Source organism: Pelecanus crispus, chromosome 3 (assembly GCF_030463565.1).
Source record: "Pelecanus crispus isolate bPelCri1 chromosome 3, bPelCri1.pri, whole genome shotgun sequence".
Lineage (NCBI taxonomy): Eukaryota > Metazoa > Chordata > Aves > Pelecaniformes > Pelecanidae > Pelecanus > Pelecanus crispus.
Window position 1 is genome coordinate 12,031,235 of NC_134645.1, and position 20,291 is coordinate 12,051,525.

At 53.7% G+C, this 20,291-nt stretch overlaps 2 protein-coding genes across 2 annotated transcripts in view; one reads left to right on the plus strand and one right to left on the minus strand.

Annotated features, from left to right (window-relative positions):
• WDPCP (WD repeat containing planar cell polarity effector) overlaps positions 1–9,089 on the plus strand; it is a 106,174-nt gene extending 97,085 nt beyond the window's left edge. Inside the window, exons 15-17 of the mRNA XM_075708186.1 lie at positions 1,080–1,180; positions 2,743–2,771; positions 9,039–9,089. Coding sequence (XP_075564301.1) covers positions 1,080–1,180; positions 2,743–2,771; positions 9,039–9,089 — 181 coding nt within the window. The remainder of the gene's footprint in view (positions 1–1,079; positions 1,181–2,742; positions 2,772–9,038) is intronic.
• Positions 9,090–15,752: 6,663 nt separating this feature from the next.
• OTX1 (orthodenticle homeobox 1) lies at positions 15,753–18,027 on the minus strand. Its single transcript, XM_075707910.1, is given in 4 exon segments — positions 15,753–16,505; positions 17,202–17,264; positions 17,266–17,354; positions 17,931–18,027. Coding segments are annotated over 4 exon segments (1,002 nt in total).
• Between the last annotated feature and the right edge of the window lie 2,264 nt (positions 18,028–20,291).

Consider the following 20,291-nt stretch of genomic DNA (forward strand, 5'->3'; position numbering starts at 1 on the left):
AGTGTGAAGACAAAGGCGCAGGGAAAATCTGAGCTTTTTCTTTAATTATTTATGTTCTCATCAGTAATAAAGGGCTTTTTATGTCTGGAATGTATTATTTGTATTGTCAAAGCTGAGTGAGATTTTGCACTATGACAGTTAACAAATTGGGTGCCACACAAAAGCATTCACATTTTTATTCTCACAGCTACACTGCTGTCATATCTGAAAGCCACCCCCAAGTAAAACACCACTTGAGTCGAATATGACTTATGTCCACAGAAGGGGAAAAGCCACCCAAATGAGAATTCCCCCAAAGGGGATCCCAGTTGGCCTGGCTTGAGAGATTTATTTTGTCTTCTCTGTTCAACTCATTCTTGCCAAAGGCAGCACTCCCTTGGACTTCACCGGGCACTTGGCAGTTTGTGGACAGCAGGATGAACGGCAAGTCGGCAAGCCGAGATAGCACAAGATAACCTCCAAATTTCCAGTTCCACTGCCTTGGGAATGGATTGCCTTTCCACACGCCTACGTAAACAGAGATTAATGATGAGTGAAGAAACCGAGACTAGCAAAACCAACAAAAAAAAAAAAAAATCCATCTGCATTTTCCGTAATGCATAGCTGACATTTTCCTCCCTGCAGCTCCTTCATGACTTGGATTTCAGTGATAGGGGCAGTGTGGGGACAGGGTTTAACTGCAAAAATCTGCCTTTTGGGTCTGACATCCTCCTCTCCCGACATCCGTGCAGGGCTGCTGCAGTGCCAGGCACCTGCTGCGTGTTACACATCCCCAGCCTATCCTTAGCAAAACCTTTAACTGCTCCAAAAAAAACCAGCTTTACACCCCATCTTTGAATGACAGGATGGTGCTGGAGTGACTGCATGGCCAAGTGAGTGATCCTAGTGACACTCAGTCAACAAACGTTCTGGCATCTGATAAAAAAGAGCTACAGTTTGTAGCCAGGGGATTACACAGGCTGCTGTGTACTTGAAAAGATAGAAAACAAATAAAACAGCTTTGCTCTGCTATGCAGTGTCTCTCCAACTCATCAGTCCTTGCTCTCTCCCCTCCTATCATTTCTGTTTTGTTTTCAAAGACCCACCAGCCACAGACAGGCAGAGGACACCAAGCGTAAGCCTGGAGCAGATGGCCGTGCTGCCGCCCCAACGGGGAAACCCTTTTCCAGCAGCCAGGAAGGTAAGCGAACAAGTTGCTTTCAAATATGCACAAGGGGATGAAGCTAGAAAAGGTGGTGATTGCTATCTTGAAAAAGAACTTGGATCTAGGAAGAAAAATAAGGCAGTGGCATTGCAGCTTGAGCTTGGTTTGTGTATACCTATCAGGGAGAGGCATGAGGACTCAGCTACCAGTTCTCACAATGCAGAATAAATCATCTGATCATATGAATCTCCTTATCTCACAGTGCTATTCATGATTTAACACAGACAGACAGACAAAGTGTTTATAAGATTCGGTTGTTGTTGCTCTGTTATTTGGTGTGCAATGGCCAGGTCCTCCAGCAGCAGAACCTCACCCTTTACGTGGTTTGTGAAGCAGCATTGTACACCACTTCTGCAGGGGGGTTCTGGAGTAAATGGATGCAGACGTCTTGCTTCGGCAGTATTCACTATCTCCATCATAGCAGATTCAAACTAGTACAACGGTATAATAGAGGAGTAGTCCATCACGAGAAAGTCACGGTTAAGGAGCTGTCCTGTAAAGTCAGCCAGGCAGGGATATGTAAGAGTACTTGCACAAGGGATGAGATGGGAATTTTTATCTTCTGCCTTGTCCAGGTGTCCCATCACTATACTGACAGGTATGTAGGAACTGAGCCAGTCTCCAAGCACACTGACATGGGAAGTTGAGGTGTGACTGCGGTTTCTATAGGCACAACTGAAATAGATAGTTTCAAACAAGCCAGCTACGGGTGCACTTCCACATTACAGTGAAGCTGAACTAGCAGCTTGCCACCACTGAAATGGGAAGGTCCTGCTTCCCCCTCACCCCCTTCTTCCGCCCACATTTACAGGATCACACAGGGGCCGCCAGCATATTAACCCAAGCAAAAAAAATGATTTGTTTTCTTTCCCGTGGGCTTTTGTCCATCCCCTGAGCCAAACTGCATTGCCTGGGGATCAGAGGACACCACAGACAGCACCAAGTGAGGGGCAGAAGCACATTGCCTGCAGCAGGACTTCTTTTTGATGTTGGCAGCTGTTAATTCGGCTCAGGCTGTAACACGAAGCCTCATCCTCAAGCACCTCCAGCAGCAACCTGACAGCACACAGGCTGCAAAACCCTCCCGAGACACAAGATGAGCACTCAGGCAGGCAGCCTGCACTGAGCTCCACCACCCTACAGCTACCCTGGTACAGGTAGAGAGGTGTGCTGCAGCCACAGCTCCGTCACAAAGCATGCATCCCACGCCTGCAACGGCTCCCCACCAAGTCAGGATGGTGTGGGAACCCCAATCTATCGCTGACCTCGCGTCTCCATACTGCCCTATCTGCAAAAATCCTGGTTGCTTTAACTTGGTGTAGTGTTTGAGGGTATATACTTATCCTACATGTATAGACTTGTATAAGCAACATATTAAATATTTTAATTCATCCATTGAATAAGAGGATATGAAATAGCTGTGTCCTATCAAAAAAGTGAGTTACCTAATACTGTACCCTTGTTTGTTTGGGGTTTTCAGTGAGTTCAATGGAATGTAAATAGCATGGTGATCTTTTTTTCTTTTTTTTTTTTTGAAGGAAATTCGAGAGCAGTTCCTACAGAGCAGGTAATGCATTTCTGATTTATTTTTTTATTTCTGCTTATTATTATTTACTCTATTTTGCAGCTTCCTGAAACTCCCTGAGCCTGTCCCTGCAAGCTGTCTGCCTGCAGGGCTCTCGCTGAAGTTGGTAGAAATGCTCCTATACCACGCTGCTAGAGCGGGGCTTCGTCTGCAGCTTTGAATTGAGCACAGCACATAAAAGTTGAAAATTATTATTATCCGATGCTTTTTGGATGGACCTAAGAAAGAACTTATTGTCCTCCATCCATGTTCATCTTACACAAACTAGCTAGCGCTCATATTGGTGCTTTCAAGAGTGAGACCACAGTAAAGAGGAGTGAAATACTACCCTATGGTTTCATGATCGCTTTAAGCTGATTTAACTACAAGGTGCTGCCAAAAAAGGTGGACCAGCCCTTCCCCCCACCGCCAGCCTCCAGTCCTATGTCCTCCTCCCTCTCCCACACTGGCTCTGGCGCTTGCGTGCTTCCAGCCCATGAGAAGCTCACCGGGGCAGGAGAGGAGAAGACCTCCATGTGGGCAGGGAGACCTTACCCCATCCCCCAAATCCTTCAGCTACACCCGTCTCCCATGGGGACATTCCCTCCCAGCCTGGTTTGGTGCCCCAGGTGGTTGGGTGTTGGTGGGGAGCACATACACAGGGCGATCCTGTCTCCAGAGTTGATGAGTTAGCAGCGTGCAGCACCAACACACTCCTTCAGTTCTGCTTCAAAGGAAAAAATAAAATGAAATTAAATTAAATGAAGTGAAATAATAAAATAAAATAAAATAAAAATAAAATAAAAGCTGTCTCATGGCAGCATGGATGAAGGCACAAGCATGCCTGTATTTTAGCCTCCTCCCAATTACAGTTCTTGTTGAAACTTTTATTTTTGAGGACAAAGTATTCAATGTTTGGCCTCAGTACAAACAGATCATTAAAAAAAAAAGAAAAGGAAACGCTTCAATCTCCCAGCAGAGCAGGATGGCACTTATTTATTTCTTTCATTACAAAACCAGCCTGTGCCAAGTAAAATTGTGCTCTAAGAGCTGTTCTACCAGTCCCAAAGCGCTGGAGAACAACACACGCCAGCCCCACCTCTGCAGCTTCCCGCGAGCCCCAGCGTATTTTCACTGGGTGGAGGATGGGGAAAGGCTGGGGAGCAGGTGGCAGAGTTTGCTGCGCTGGGGTCACGCTGGTGGGAGAGCCCCGCACTCAAAGGGATGTCCCCAGTGACCTTCTGATTAATTTGGTGGCCTCAGGATACAGAGTAAAGTAAAGTATAGCAGTGGTGATGGTCTGGAGGCATTGGTGGGATTCTTGGATTTGCAGCCAGGTTATCCAGCAGTTAACTGCTCGTTCCCTGAGCTGCATGTAAGATGCTCCTTGTCCTCATGTAAGCAGCTGAATTAATAAACTGAGAAATTCATTTGAAAGCTCTGGGACCATCACAATAAAATCCATGAGCACGAACTGTATAATGGGAGTGATAACAGAGAACAAAACTTTGCCCTCACATCATTAAGACTTAAACAAGGGAGCAGTTAAAGTGTTCTTTTGTTCCAAAAACACTGCAACTGAGTGGTCACCATTGCTAAAAGCTGGTGGGTCAAAGTGTGTACTCTGCAACGTCCATGGAGGTGCCCTGATTTCACCACACATCACAGAGCAGCTTGTGCACAGGAAAATGGTGCACCTCCATCCTTGCCGGGTTGCTCTGCTTCTCACAGGACCAAGAGAAGGGAGATATGGTGCTGTTGGAGGCAGCAGCTCTGACAAGCACTTGGGCTGCAGAGGGAAATGACTTGCTGGCTAAGAGGGATCCTGTTGTGCATGCCAGGTTTTTCAGAGTAAAAAAGCCATCCACTCAACACACTTTGCACTTCTGGCAGTATGTCTCCAACACCATTCTGTCTGATTTTTAATGGCGTGTGGAAATTCAGAAGTCTTGCAGCAGTTGGGTACCAAGACAGGAACAAGCACCCAGCAAATCTGAGCCGCTCCTTTGTAGCTGGACTGACCTCTGGCTTTAGTTCAACCCATCCCAAATCCAACCAAAACCCACCATCAGCAGCAGCTCTACAGCCAGACACCACCACCAGCCTGCTGGATCATTGCCAGCACTTGATGGACAGCCCGTCCCCAAGGTCCCACTTTCACCCTCCTGCTCCCCCAGGCTGGCATCCCTCCACCACCACTTCCCGCATGTTGCTTCAGAGGGAGCCCTCACAATACTGGGCTCGGTGCCACACAAGGGGAGCACACCCAAAACCCAGCCCTTCTTGCACAGTCAATTCTGCAGGAAGATCTCTGCAGCTGCGAGCTGGAGGATTTTCTTTGCCCCCCTTTGCCAGTTTGTTGGCGAAAGGCTGAAGCTAGGAGTGACCTATCCACAGTGCAGGTGGCCATGGAGGCCTCAGTGGGGACGTATCCAACACAGACCCTATCTTTTGTAGATGCATCATAGCGCGCGTCTTCCTCGCTTGCTGCTGCTCTCAGCTATGAGGAAGCTTCTCCTCCTTGAAACCGTAAAGATCATGCAACAAAATGTTCCCAGACACCTGCCAGAGCAGCTGGCTGTCATGCAGCCAAACAACACTGAAGCAGTTGAACAAGGTTTGTTTTCTAGGGGAAAGCCTTAGCCCTACAGCGTGCAAGAGATGGCTCAGAGGCAAGACCATGCTGCCATGGGAGCTGCCTGCGTCCACCCCCAGCAGTGCCAGTGGCTTTCCACTAGCACAGGGCACGTGTCCCCACCGCAGCCCTTTGGTGCTGGGTGATGATGGGTGAGGGCTGCCATGGCAGTCTCAGCTCACAGATGGGGCAAATGCAGACCACATGGCTTTGCCAAGCTGGTTTGAGACCAGCGGTGGCCGGAGGATCCCATCAGTGGGGACAAAGGTGGAGGTGGCATAGGTAGTTGTCAGAGGAGCGAGGATAAGCTGCAGTTTTTCTTGCCCTGTTCATGGCTAGGTTGGGTATGGCTCTTCAAACAACAGGGGAGAAGCAAATGAGAAGTGAGCATCCCATCTGCAATATTTGGTGGGGTCAGGATTTGGTGTTCACATTCAGTCCTGTCTTCCAGGAAAGGCTCCAGCCTGGGATGGGGGTAGCCTCGAGGGCCATGCTGCTCGAGACCCAGCCTACTCTTGCTGCTTTGAGCAGGGTGATCTCCAGAGGTGCCTCCTGGCCTGTGTTATTCTGGGATTTGATAATCTTGAGCAAACTATGTAGGTTGGTTTAAAGAGTCTCCATTTAGCAGCACCCAGAATTAGATAAGCAAAATTAAGCCTCCGAACACCCTGGTCGCCAACCTCAGTACAAACAAGACCCTTTGGAAAACATGAATCTCGACTGCTCTGTCATTTCTGGGCTGGAGACTGATCTTAGTTGTGGCAATTTGAGATGCTGAAGCCAATAGTGTCTTATGGCTACCAAATGGTTGTTTTACTGTATTATCACTCAGCTAAATACCTATCAGCCAGAAAGGTTTTGTATGATGTTATCCAAAGGAAACAAGGCATTTCCAGTGACAGGGAGCAGTATCTATGGATCCTAACAACAGGCATGTCCTTCCACATAGCCATTCCTGCAGCCAGGAATCAGGCAGTCTCCACCTAAAAAAAAGCAGGTGTTTAAAATAATTCCCTGTGGCTTCTTCATTTATTCCTCTCTCTCCCACTCCCCTCCTTTCCCACCTTCATCATGCCCTTGAGAATAATTCCCAGGAGAAAAAGCATAGCCTCCTGAGAGCGATACAGCAGCACGGAGAAGAGGTTTCTCTGTATTTCCCGCTCCAGGAGACTAGAGGGATCCTCCGTTCTGCCTCAGACCTGGGGAGACTGAGCAAACCACCGCCTCCATCCTGCTATCCCTGCAGGTCCGAGATGGCTTAGTGGCTTTTCAATTACAGGGTGTGCCTTCCTGTACCGCTCCTCCCTTCGCCTGCCAGAGCAGGACCACATCATTACCATGCAAAGCCCCACGATCTGATCTCCAGGGCACAAGTGGATGCTCTTCTGTCAAGCTATTCATGTTTTCCTGCTCTGGATGACTAGCTGCTCATTATCATAGGCAGCAGCACTGCAATGCTGGCTTCCCCTGTTCCTGGACAGCCCTCTTCCTGCACTGTGAAAATCAACTCTCCTCAAATTACTACAGCTTCTTTTATTGCCGGGGTGCTACATCAGAAAAGATGCAGATGTCAGAAGAGGGTTCCAGTCACTATCGCTGTTCAGCCTTTGATTAACATTAAACACCTCTATAAGCTTGATGCCACATCACAGACTTCCCACGCGACACTGCCAAGGCTGCATTAGTGTGAATAGAGAGGTTTGCAAATAGGTTTTTTTTTTAAAAAGTATTTTTAAAAAAAGCAACTAGGTAGGTCTGCAGAGCTGGGTTCTTGTTAACCTCTCCCCATAGAGAGGCACAAATCATGAATCACAAAACCCAGGTCAGATATCTATCTATCTGATGCACTCAGGACCCTGAGCCTTGAACAACAGGGACCTACCCAAACAACCTTGAGTTCTAAATGGTCAAATGTGATGTGTTTTTTTTTTTTTTCTCTCCAGCCTGCATTCACCTTCCCACCTATTCCCTTGGATCCCAGAGCAAGCACCAGCAGAAACCCCTCTGCATCAGGCACTGACATAGCTCTAGGGAAAAAAGAGCCACCCCTTACCTTCAGCCACTGATGCTCCTCAAGGCTTTACTGCTGCAGCTCTGCTGCAAAAAAAGCTTTCGTATTTTTTGGAGCCTCCAATAAGTGCTGTTCAGAGAGCAAGGAGAGCCCACAGAAAGCTTGCAGCTACCCAAAACCTAAGTCACATACACACAGCCCCCGCGTGAGGGCTGCCACTGAGTAAGGCAACTCATAACCTTCTTGACACCTGCCTAAGCAGCAGTCTCAGCAGTGAAGCCATGCTTCGAGCTTCAATGCTGGAATAACCCAGTGGGGTCTGGGATGCAAGCATTGATTCAGACAGGATGCTGGGGACTCTTTCTCATCATCTTCAAACCTCCTCTGAGAATTAACAGGGGGTCATATTGTGGCAGGGCCACCTCCCGCCATCTCCTTGCAAGGGAAGCGCCAAGTGACGGGCTGGAAACAAAACTCAATGTCCATACAGCGCTCATTTTGAGCCATCACACTTTTACTGCTCCCTCCATGCTGAGGTTGCACACGGGAATGCTGTTTCGGAGGGTGATCTCTATCTCTGTGGTGAAATGCACATGCCATGAGATGGAGCTGCTGCTCTGGTAAAGGTTCCTTCTGAAGCTTGCAAGAGTTAGAGGAATTTTTTTTCCTCTTTCCTGAAATCAAGAAGCAGGGAGTCATTCACATGAGTCCTGTCTGCCCTTGCCAGTGCTCCCGCAGCCTGACACAGCCACCTCCTGGGGCCGAGCCCACCCCCACTTCCCACACCAGCTAGCGTGTCTTGCCCTCTGAGGCAGGACAAGCACACGTTTCCCTTTGTTTTCAGCTCCACACCTAGTTTTTTTCTTTGCATCATGAAGGGCTGGCTACTCATCTGTAATTCAAAAGAAAGCAATGACTCACTAGACTACAGCACTTTCCGAGGCAAGTATTTCATGCATTTCGCAGGCACGCTAGCCCATGTTATGAAATAACCTCTATTTGTGGCACACATTCTCCCCATCGTCATGTCCTTTGCAAAACCAGAGGGATGGGGTTTCCACCCTGCACAGGCACCAAGCGCAGAAAGGGGATTTGTGCTTAAATCACGTATTTGCACTGTATGAGGAATGCAAAATGCCATCCCCGCGTAACTTTGAAAACCTGGCTCGCTACCCGCTGGCGTTAACCCAGCCTTGTGGTGTTCGCAGTATGTTTTAATTAAAAGGTAACAAAAATCTAAAGTTTCACTTTTGCCAGTAAGCTTCCAGGCGCCAGGGAAGGGGGCTCAAAGGCAGGTGGAGCCTCAGCTCCCAGCCCCTCGCATCCCAACTCGGTGGCCACTGCAGGGGACGCGGTGAGCTGTCGCTGGAGCTGCAGCCCCTACTTTCCCCAAGAGCATTGGGGAGCGGGGGGTGCAAAGGGGCGCGGTGCCTTCCCTTGCACGACGAGGCAGCCTCCAGTGCTTCAGGGCTGCATCCTCCATTCCCAGGCCAAACTGGGACAGAGTCTGCAATTGTCTCCTCTCCCTGGGTTGGGATGGTGTTTCCAATAACGGTGCAAGGTTTCCATTCCTCGTTGCGTGTCCCTACAGCCTGCCTGATCCTGCCTGTCTTTCCCCTCACAGGAGACTGGAGACAGTGGGTCTCTCAAAGTCGTGCACTTTGGGCTGGTGTGACTGAGCGTGGGACCCCCTTCGCTGCTAAAGCAAAGAAGGGGAAACCTCACCGAGGTGGCAAAGTTCACGGAAAGCCCTTCAGCAAAATTCCAGCCATCCCTGCATCCGACCACCAGCAGAAGAGGAAGCACCAGGCTTACAAAAAGTGCTGCACTTAAACCTCCAAATTATTTCTCAGTTAGCATGAATGTGTTCATGTACCAACTGCCCCGTGTTTGCTTATGGAGAGCAATCTGGTGACATTTTCATTATGTCATTCAAAGACATTAAAAAAGCGAGTAATTGCGGATCCCTGTTTACCGTACAAATGCAATGCTGAAAAATTGGGGGGGGGGCGGGGTCAGGCAGGTATTGGACAAATCCATAAACTTCTCCAGGGAAAGTCTGTAATTCTCTATGCATTATATATTTTAACAATCTTCAGTTGGAAGCAGATTTGAATTTCCACTTAAGGCTCTGAAAACCGTCCTATTGAGATACCAGCAGATAAAATCTTCATTCAGGATACCTCTGTGAAAGAGCAGCCTTTCACAGTCGGCAGCATTTTTCGAAGAATGCTCTCCATTTTCATATCTAGATATATCATCTTAGTTGAATAACCATTATTTTGCCTTGAAAAAAAGACGCAGAGCCTCTTAAACATCATTCCATTGGAGTCCAGATTTTAATCTGCCTCCTCTAACCACGAAGAGAAAATGCACTGAGAAGGTAACGTAACCTGTTTCAGCCCTCTAGTTTTTTTCTGACAGCGAAGAGAAGGGCGAGCATCGTCGCAGGTCTTTCTTCCCACCCTTTGATCGGGCGCAGCGTGTACAGACACAGATTTTTGCACTCTACTGTAGGCAAACGTTGTGGGTTAAGCTTGAGCTTTTTTGGGAGCATTGGGTGGTTGCAACCCAAAGCCAGCAAGCTTCTTGAAATCGGTTTTGTACGATGAACAAATTTGTATGATGAATGCACTGAAAATAAAAGCACAGTGTAAAAAAAAAACCACCCAAGCCATTAGAAGTACTTTATTAACAAAAATTCTGCATTTACCCAAATAAAATATTTGTGCTCACTGTCTGTCAGGCATTTTCCCCTACGAGCCAAAATCTTGCTGAATTTCTGCTGCACGACGGGAGACTTTGATGGCACCAGAACCACCCAACCCATTTCAGCACTTTATCCAAATCGGCACCTTTCCATGAATGCATTCGAAGGAGACTTTTTGCTTTGCAGGTTGAAGGGGGTGAATGGGCTGCAATGCATAGGTTTTTTTACATGCAACAAGGCAAAATTAATAAAGAGAGCTTTGAAACAGAGCAGGTTGCTGCCTCACCTCCCCGTGCAGAGCCGTGCCTGTAATGGCTCCGTGTCACACAGCACTTGGAGGGGAGCGCGCCTTTAATGTCCTATAGATTTAAATTTAATTCCTGAAATACACATGGCACAATGACGGACCGTGGCGATTGTGCACTTGTTCTGCATAAGATGCTGCGATGCGTTGCTTCACCGTACTGCTATTTTGCTGAATTGCAGCCATATTTCTGTCATTACAAGTGATGGTCTATATGAGGGATTAATCTGACACCAGACAGTGATTCTTAATCCTTCAGTATATCATAATCTATTTACTTTGCATGCTAAGAGGATTTCAGCTTAAAAATATACAGGAAGTCATACTAGAAATGTACATAAGATCCAGAGTGCCATTTCCTAAAATTGCAGGTTTTCATTAAAAAAAAGAAAAATCCTCTCATGGCTTTCTTGGAAAAGTCCCGTCTGCTCTGGGAAAAAAAAAGTGTTGAACAGGGATTTAACTGGAACTGGGCATATTTCTTCCTTTAGGCTTCAGCTCTCTGACCATTTTTACCTTCCTGCTTTCCTGCAGCTTTCTGCACTCGGCCATACGACATGAAAGAAGAGCTCTCCAGTACAGCAGGTTCTTCAGCTGGGAGTTACACTGGCAGATTTTTATTGACAAATTCAAAACACGTTTGGAACCAATGTGGGATTTTATGTGCATTAATTGCTACTCAAAGTGCATGAATGAGCAGCGACTGGCTAACGTAGAGGTCAGCACAGGGAAAACCACAAATGGTTGGGTGCAATAGCTCCTTATTCAGCCATAATCATCTGTTTTCTTTGCGCCCTGCCAGAAAGGCTGTCTGCAAAATAACTGTAACAAGTGGTGTTAGTGGGTACGTCTCCTGCAACTTCAAACATAATTTATAATTATAATTTTTTTAATAATTTAATTCATGCTCAGCCATAACACTTTGCATCTCCAGAGCGCATCCTGCACCCAAACCAACAGTTGGCTGCCCCAGACAGCAGTAACCCTGCCCAGCCTCTGCCCACCTCTGCATGGCTGGGTACTGCAAGGGCGTTCAAATCACCGCCTGTCACAGCTCCCTACCACATGCAGAAGGTATAAAAGCAAAGCTTTCCAAGCGGGGACTCTACTCAGAGCAAATACTCTGATAACAGCAAATAGATCATAAATTATTTCAAGTCCATGCAGCGCCAACCATAAAAACTAACGACAGCCCAAGCTGGGTAGTATTCTCCCCCTCTGCCCCTCTTTCCCACCATCCCGCCCAACTCCTGGCCCTTGACTTAAAGGCAGGGAAGCATCACGTGCCTTTGGAGCGGGCACGCGCCTGCGGAAGCAACTGCCAGCCCTTGGGCGAAAGGCAGGAGCTTCACCGGGCTCGTGCTGGGTAACCGGCGTCTCGGCACCAGCCCCTGGGCCGCTGGTGCGCTCAGTGTGGCACCATGATCCAGCAGCAAACGCTACTTAAAAATAAACACTACTACTAATAGCAGGCTTGCACCCAACAGCCTTCTTGCTTGAGACGTGAGGCACTGAGTCACCCAGGCGGCTGTTTCACAACTGGGCTGCCCCAAAAAAAGCCCCACGATCTCGCCAGCGCCTGCTCCCGGAGCCGGGCAGCAGGCAGCGAGTGTGCTGCTTTACCTGCCAAGACTTGCGCTCGGGGCGGCAGCGCCTGTTCAAGCCTCGGGGAAGACCACGGTGGCAGAAGTTTGCTCTGCCGCCCGAGCCCCAGCGGTGCGGGTGTGCTGCGGATGAAATGGAGGGGACTGGGGGGGGTGTGCTGGGGCCCCCCCAAAACCTGGGCACAACTCCCTCCCCAGCCCACGCTCACCCGCCGATGTGCACGAGTCGCGTCTTGCCACGCTGCTGGCACCGACCCATGGGCAGCAGAGGGAGGATAAGGCCTGGCCACACTCGGCTGGCCAGTGGCCAATGCACTGGTTAGTCACTGCACTGCTTTTCCAGGGGGTTTCTACCCAACATGAGGGGGAAAAAAAAAAAAAGCAGAAAGGAAAAAAAAAAGCATTTTAGTTGTCTTCCAGCAAACTGGCTGTTCCTGCTCAAGTCATGCTTGTCGACCTTCGAAGAAATTCCAGGGCTGGAAGAAATGCAACAAAAAAAATTAAAAAATGAAGCCACACGTTGAGGGCAAAGCCATTATTTGATGTGATCAGGAAAAAGTCTCTTTTGTGCCCCCACCACTGGCCAGGCTCAGTGACCAGCCCCTCTGCCATGCTCCAGGTCTGCACAGGCAGGACTGGAAAATGCCCGCAGCCCAAATTGTGGTGTGGGGGCTGCTGGAGAAGCCACTGGGCTGCGGCACCAGGCACTGCTGGGCACCCAAATTGGCTAGGGGATTCCCCCAAAGGAACGCGGGCAACCCCTCGGACACCCAAACTCCAAAGCAGATCCTGGACCCAGCTGCACCGTGGGTCGATGGATGAAGAGGTTTAGGGCCATGTCACCCAAACCAAGGGAGCAAAATTCAAGCTCCCCTCCCATCTGCATCTCTCTGCTGCGCAGATTTACTGAGTTACAATGAAACACAACTTTTATAGAATCATCGAATCATTTAGGTTGGAAAAGACTTTTAAGATCATCGAGTCCAACCGTAAACCTAACACTGCCAATTCCCACTAAACCATGTCTGTAAGTGTGTGTGTGTGTAATTTTTGTTTAAAGAAGATGGGGGGGGGGGGGGCACATTGTTATAAACCTGCTGGCTCTTGTCTCTCAGGTGCTCACTAAATTTGGGAGGGCAACTTTGCGTCCAGCATAGATTTCTTTCTTTTACAGCTCCAGGAGGGCTGCAATAACTTTTTTTTTGCCTTTAAAAGTAAGGCTTGGGGAACACAGAGGCTGGTGGTACCCATACCCTGCACGCACGGTCCTCCCTCACGCTACCTGTACAGCTGCCCTCTGGTGTGATGAGTGCCTCGCTGGTGCTTGCAGAAGAAAAGAATTATTTTATATGTATAGATTATATACAAAACTACTTAAATGTATGTATGTATATATACACTCTGAACTGAAGGACCCAATAAGGAAAACAGCCATTTAAAGAAAAAAACATCCCCTAAAATCGACTTGTCTGCACCCATCCCCTCCCATCTCTCCCTGCCGCGCCGTGCGGGTGCTGGAGGCCATTGGCTGCCCCCCCTTTGGGGCTGTGCCGTGGCCGTGACCCTGAAGGATGCACGGGGCTTGCGCTGGTGGCACCTGGGGCTGACCCTGCTGGTTTTCCCACTGCAGCCCATTTCCCTGCAGCTGCAAGCAGCACAGCCAGCCCTGTTTGCACCCCCCACAGGATGCTGGGAGGGGGTACGGGGGTGCAAACCCTGCCCAAAGTGGCTGGCTGGAGCACGGCAGTGCTTCAACACTGCCCCAGGGGTGCCTGCAGACACCAGGGATGGGGGCACATGGCACGGCCCTAGAGCTCCCAGCTCCGGTGGGCACTGCTGCAAGACCACAGAGAGGAGGACGGGAATTTGGGGATGTCCCCCCCAGTGCATCAATGGCCCAAGCAGTGTAGTGGTGGTCCCCTCAGCCCCAGTCCCATGGGGGTGGGAACAGCCCCAGCACCAGCGGGCAGCTTCCAACAACTGTGGGGAAGGTCTCGGAAAAAAAAGAGAGGGGGAGATTGTCACGAGAAATAATTCATCCCCCTCTTCCCCGTCTGGATGGTGGCCCACAGCAGCTGAAGAGTGAAATGCTGGGAGCCGGGGCTGGAAGCACGGGTGCAGAGCATCCCTGTCCCTGCACCTGCCTGCACAGGGCGGGCAGAGGTCCGTCTCTGTGGCTGTATGTCTGAGTGGCCCTCACACCCCACCACCACCCAGGCCCGCCCGTGGTCCCGAGTTTGTAGGGGTGCCCCACCGGGTGGGTTTTTGCTGTTTCAGCCAGCATTTGCCCATCCCACGGGTCCTGCCAGCACCACGGTGCAGCAATAAATCAGTAAGCAATTAACAGCATCAGTTAACATAAAAGTGGGTCCCCAGCCCACACCCGCAGAGGCAGCAGTGGGTCCCCTCTCCAAAGCACTTGCAAACTCATCACATCCCCCCCACCCTGCTGGGACCCCTTCGGGAAGCATTTCCCAGCACCTCAACCCCCCAGGGAAGCTTCCTGGGAAAGAGGAGGCAGAGGGGAGGAAGGAGGACAGGACACCACTGCATTGATTAGTTTGGATTTTATTGGGGTGGGGGGAAAGGAAGGAGGGGAGTTTGCCTTATACTTGAAGGGGTAAGTGTGGGGTTATGGCATCAAAAATCACATGTACACGGTCCCTCTCCCCCTACGGGCCAAAGCTGCTGGAAAGCACCAGCCTGGGGCAGGTAAGGCAGCCGGGCGGCAGGGCTGGAGCCCAAACCCACAAAAACGCACCAACTGACAGAAGGGGCTAAAAAAAAAAAAACAACCAAAAACACACACCCCCAAAAAGTCGTGCCCCCCCCTCCAACCCCAAGCAGAGCTGCTTTCCCCTGCAACCCTCCCCTCAAAAAATAAACCAAAACTTTTCTAACTGCTTTTTCTTCTTTCCTTTTTATTATTTTTTAAAATTCTTTCCAAAAGTTTTGGTTTTTTTGGTCTGCAGGTTGCGGATCAGCTGGGCAGCCCTTCCCTCCCCTATTACCCCCGCTCTGGACACCCCCCTGGGCTGCTGCCCCCACCCCCCCCAGCGCCGGGACGGCACAGCCGAGCTCGCCCGAAGCCCTCGAGGATGGACGGAGGATGCAAGATGGGGAAAGATCCTTTTTTAGGGAAGAAAATTAAAATTAATTTTTTTTTTTTTTTTTTTAAGTTCTGTTCCGTGTTAGACTCTAGATAAATGCCAACCCAACAGCATCAACTAAAAATAATCGTGGTCACTGGAACGGACCTAGTATTTACATCGATCCCGCTGCTCCCAGCGGCAAGAGGCTGTACAGGACCGGCAAGCCGGGGGCTCCTGCACCCGGCGGGGGTGGGGGGGGGGTGTGTGTGTGTGAGGGTCCCCACATGAAGTTGGGGGGCACCAGCAGGGCAGGAGCCAGCCTGCGCCTCTGCCCCAGGGGCAGCAGGGGAGACGCTAGGCTTTTTATCTTTTTTTAAACTCCTCTTCTGTTGCATTTAAAAAAATAATAATTATAATAAACCCACTGGAGGGGTGCAGGAAGCAAATAAATATCAGTCAGTAGAGATGGGGGTGGCAGGAACCGCCCCCCCCGGGGCATCGCCACTGCTAACGAAGAGGGGGGAGGAGGAGGAGGAGGAAGAGCCAGAGCCAGAGTCCTGCCTGGAAGGTGGTGGGGAGACCCCGGGCGGGGCGTCCGTGGCGGCTTGGGGGGACGGTGGTCAGCCCCTCACAAGACCTGGAAGCGCCAGGACGCCTGGTCCTTGTAGTCGAGGCAGTCAGGGGAGTTGAAGTTGAGCTTCCAGGAGGCGGCGGCGGCAGCGGCAGGCTCCTTGTAGTCCAGGCAGTCGGAGGAGTTGAAGGGCAGCCCGGTGCCGCCGTAACCCTGGTGGTGGTGGTGATGGTGATGATGGTGGTGGTGGCCCGAGCTCTGGCTCAGCGGGTGGTGGTGGTGATGGCCAGGCACCGAGGAGGGCCCCATGGGGCTGAGCTGGTGGGGATGGTGGTGGGAGTGCATGGGTGCCAGGTAGGAGCTGCAATCCACACCCCCGAAATAGGACGAGGATGGCGGCGCGGGGTAACCCTGCCCGTACCCCCCGCCTTGGCCGTAGGAAACGGGGTAGCTGGCGGAGGCGGCAGCGGGGCCGGCCCGTTGCATGCAGGACGCGGCGGCTGGCGGCAGGGGCTCGGGCACCGTCACCCCCGCCGGCGCCGCGCCGGGAGAGATGGAAGCCGGGCTCCAGATGGATGACGCCGGGGTGCTGAGAGATGCCGGGGCACCCGCCGGAGCCGACGAGGCCGAGCTGGAGGAGGAAGAAGAGGCTGAGCTGGAGGCCGCCGCTGGTGGCGTGAACTGCCCGCTGCTCTCCGAACCCGAGCTCTCGCGAGCCGGCGAGGATTTCTTCTTGGCTGGACGGCTCTTGGCCCCGCCGCCGCTCTGCTGCTGTTGCCGGCACTTGGCACGGCGGTTCTTGAACCAGACCTGGGGCAAGAAAATGGGGTGCAGGGGGCATGAGCATCAGGGAGAGAAGGGGTGGCGGGGAGGGCCCCCTGCTCTCCCCGCCACCCCTTCTCACCCCAGGAGTACCCAGCCAACCTCACCCCAGCACCAGTTCCACCAGCACCCACACCCAGCCATTAGCACCTCACACCCCCGCACCCCGAAAAAAAACCTGCCCCGCCTGGTGCCCGGGCCACCCCGCATCGCACCCCAAGCAAGGGTGCCCAGGACCAGCGGCCGGGGTGCCCCAGCTTGTGCATGTCCCCAGTGCGGTGACAAAGTATGGTTTTGGGGGATGGATCCTGCGTGGGGTGCTCCCTGCATATCCCACCCCACTGGGCATCGTCACCTGGAGAGCGGTGCCGGAGGGAGCACCCTGGGAAGACCCTGGGTCGTGGGGCTGCTACACCCTGGGGCAGGTGGAGGGGGACAGAAAAATGTTAATAAAAACAAAATTAATAAAAGAGGATAAAAAAGAAAAACAAAAGTCCTCCTTTGCCTGGATGCCACCACGGCAGGACAACCAAGCAGCCGGGAGCCCACAGGCACCCTGACCCTAAGGAAACAGGAACGAGTGCGGACGGAGAGCCGGGTCCAAGTCGTGCCAGCTGAGCCGGGGTGCCCCCGAATCCCCCCCAACCCGTGATGGCACGGGATCTCCCCAGGCAGCTCCGGTACCTGGACTCGGGATTCAGGCAGGTTGATCTTCAGGGCGACCTCCTCCCGCATGAAGATGTCGGGGGTAGCGGGTCTTGGCGAAGAGTGCCTCCAGCACGTCCAGCTGCGAGCGGGTGAAGGTGGTGCGCTCCCGCCGCTGCTTCCGTGGGGTGGCTGGGGGCGAGCACCGTCACGCTGGGTCCCCGCACACCTCCCGCACCCTCCCTGGCATCCCCGGGGCAGGGGCCTGCGAAGCATCCCCGCCTCCGACCCCAAAGAGCGGCGGTGCTCGCTGCACACCCCAGCCCCACGGCAGCCGGGCACTGCCCGCCCGGGCCGGACCCTGTCCTGCTGTGGGCAGGGCGAGCGGCACAGGGCTGGGGAAGGGTCAGGCCCGGCAACAGCGGGAGCAGCAGAGATATTTCGTTGTGTCAAAATAAATCTACTTTTTTTTGTTTTAAAGCTTTTTTATCCTTAAAAATCCCCACGGGAACGAAGAAGCCCCGGGGCCGGGGGGAAATTCAGCTGGAACTGGTGCTGTCCCCCGACCCCGCTCTCCCCAGCCAGGGGTGCAGGCAAATGGGGGCACCCACCCCACAGCCCACCCCAAACCATACGGCCCCACCGGGCTCCTCCAAACCCGACCGGGACGGAGCTTTTCCCCCTCTGCTTGCTCCCGGGCAGGCGCCCGCCGGGCCATGGGTGGGTGATGGAGGGGATGGGGAGGGGGCCGCGGCGCAGGGCACTCACCCGGGTACCCCACGGAGGGATGCAGCAGGTCCATGGCGGGGCCCGTCAGCCCCAGCCCGTTCATGCCGTAAGGGGGCTGTTTAAGGTAAGACATCATGCTAAAAGCCGGGCAGGTTTTCTCCAAAGTCTCGCAGGAAAATTTAAAAAAAAAAAAAAAAAAAGAAAAAAAAAATCAAAATCAAATGTATGGGGTGGGGAGGGGGGAAAAGGAGGGGGGAAAAAAAAACCCAATAAAAAGAACCCCCCCAAAAAACCCCAAACAAGAGGCAAAAAATTAAAAGCCAACAACAATTAAAAAACGAAGCACAAAATCGGCGTAAAAAGAGTTTTTTTCGTTCCGTCCCGCCGTCACCGCCGCGAGGTCCTCAAGCGATTGCAGGCAAAGGGAAGGGGAGAAAAAAAAAACCCAACAAAAAAGGAAAAAAAGGAAAAAAAAAAATTAAAACAACAACGAGGATCGGGAAACAAAAAGGCGGATTTCTTCCCCACGCAGAGGCGAGGCCGGAGCGCCTGGGGAGAGAGTGGAGAGATGCGGGTTAGGGGTCCGGCCGCCCCGAGTCCTGCCGAGGGGCGCCCCGGGGGCCGGGCGGCCGCGCGCATCCCGCGCGGGGGCACCGGGCAGGCGGCCGTGAATTGCCAATGTTATTATTATTTTTTATTATTATTATTATTATTTTATTTGAAACGAAGGAGAGTTGCGCGCAAGTGCCGAGAGGCAACAGTGCCCGGCGATGGGGAGAGATAAAGCAATTATTTAAAAAGATAATTGGATTAGGAATCAAAAGGAGGTACCAGAGGAGGGGAGTATAATTAATTTAAAAGCGAGCAGACGGGGACGCTTTAATTAGAAATGGATAAGAGTTAAAAAGGGAAAAAGGGAAAGGGAGCGCGCAGGCACCGAGCGGGCGGCAGGCGCCGGCGGCCGGGCCCGTCCCGGGGCTGGGGGGGCTCCGGCAGAGCCGGGGGGGGGGACCCGGCGGCCGCCGGCTCGGGAGGCAGCGGCCGGGCTCGGTGGCAAAAAGCCGCAGATAAACGCGGAGCGGAGGGAGGAGCGGACAGAGCCCGGGCGGCCCCGCCGAGCCCCGGGGGCGGCCGCCGCTGCCCCGGCCGGGACCCCCGCGCTGCACGGGGGCACCGCGGCCCGCGGGGGGGGGGGGGGGGGGGGGGCGAGGGCACCCCCCGGCCGGCCGGGGCCGGGCGCAGGCGGGGGGGCAGCGCCGTGACCCGGCGTTGCATAACTTTGCCGGGGAGCGCGGCGGAGCGGGACCGTCCCGGGCGGCGGGAGCTGGCGGGGAAAGCGGGAAATCGAGGGAAGAAAAAGCAGCGAGAAAGAGGGAAAGACGCGGGGCAGCCCCGGCCCGGCCGTGCCCACCCGCCGCGCACACGCACCCCGGGCCCGCTCCGTCCCGCCGCCGCCGCCCGCCCCGTCGGGGAGCGCGGTGCCCGCCGCCCCCGCCCGCCTCACCTGCGCGGCCACCTGCGGAGCGAGCGGCGCGGCGGGGGCTGCGCGCAGGGCGGGAGCGGGCGGGGGGCGCGGAGGGGGCGGGCGGGGGGGGCCAGGCAGGTGCGAGGCGGGCCGGGGAAGGGGGGCCGGGGGGGCGACGCCCGAAGCCGAGCCGCGCACCCCCAACTTGTCGGGGCGCCCCGCGTTACCTTGCCGGCGGCCCGCGCTGTCGGGGCGATGGAGCCGCGGCCCTGATGAGGATTGATCACCTACCCCCGGCCGTACCCTTGTATGTGCGCGCAAAGCATCTGCGTAACCAGCCCGGCGCCAATCCCCGGCCGCTCCCCGCCTGACTGACAGCCGCCCGGGCAATGGCAGCGCAGGGCGCCGGCTCCCTCCGCGCCCCCCCCCGCCCCGCGCCGCTCCGCGCCGCTCCGCGCTCCCCCGCGCACCCACCGCCGAGGCGCCCGGCCCGGCCCCGGCGGCGCGGAGAGCCGGACGGCGGAGCGAGGGGTGCGTGGGGGTGTGGGGGGGGGGCGCGGGGCCCCGCGCAACCTCCGCGGAGGGCATGGGGGGGTGGGAAGCGGTGGAGAAAGTTGTGCGGGGGGGAGCCGCTCCGCGCCCGCGCAGCTCTGCCCCCTCCCCCGGGCAGCCCCCCGCGCCGCCCCGCGCCCCCGCCGTCCGAGGGGACCGCGCAAAAGTTTCGGCCGCCGCCGAGGGCGCTGCGGGAGGGGGACGCGGTGTGGGGAGCGGGGGGGGGGGGGGGGGAGCCGGGCGGAGCCGGGGGGAGCGGGGGGGAGCGGGGTCCCGGCCCCCCCGCCGGTGCCTGGAGGCTCGCCCAAACTTTGTGCTTTAAAATAACAATAAAAAAGCCGCGGCCGCACCTTTCCCCGCGTGTCCTGAGTTCAGGGGCTGCT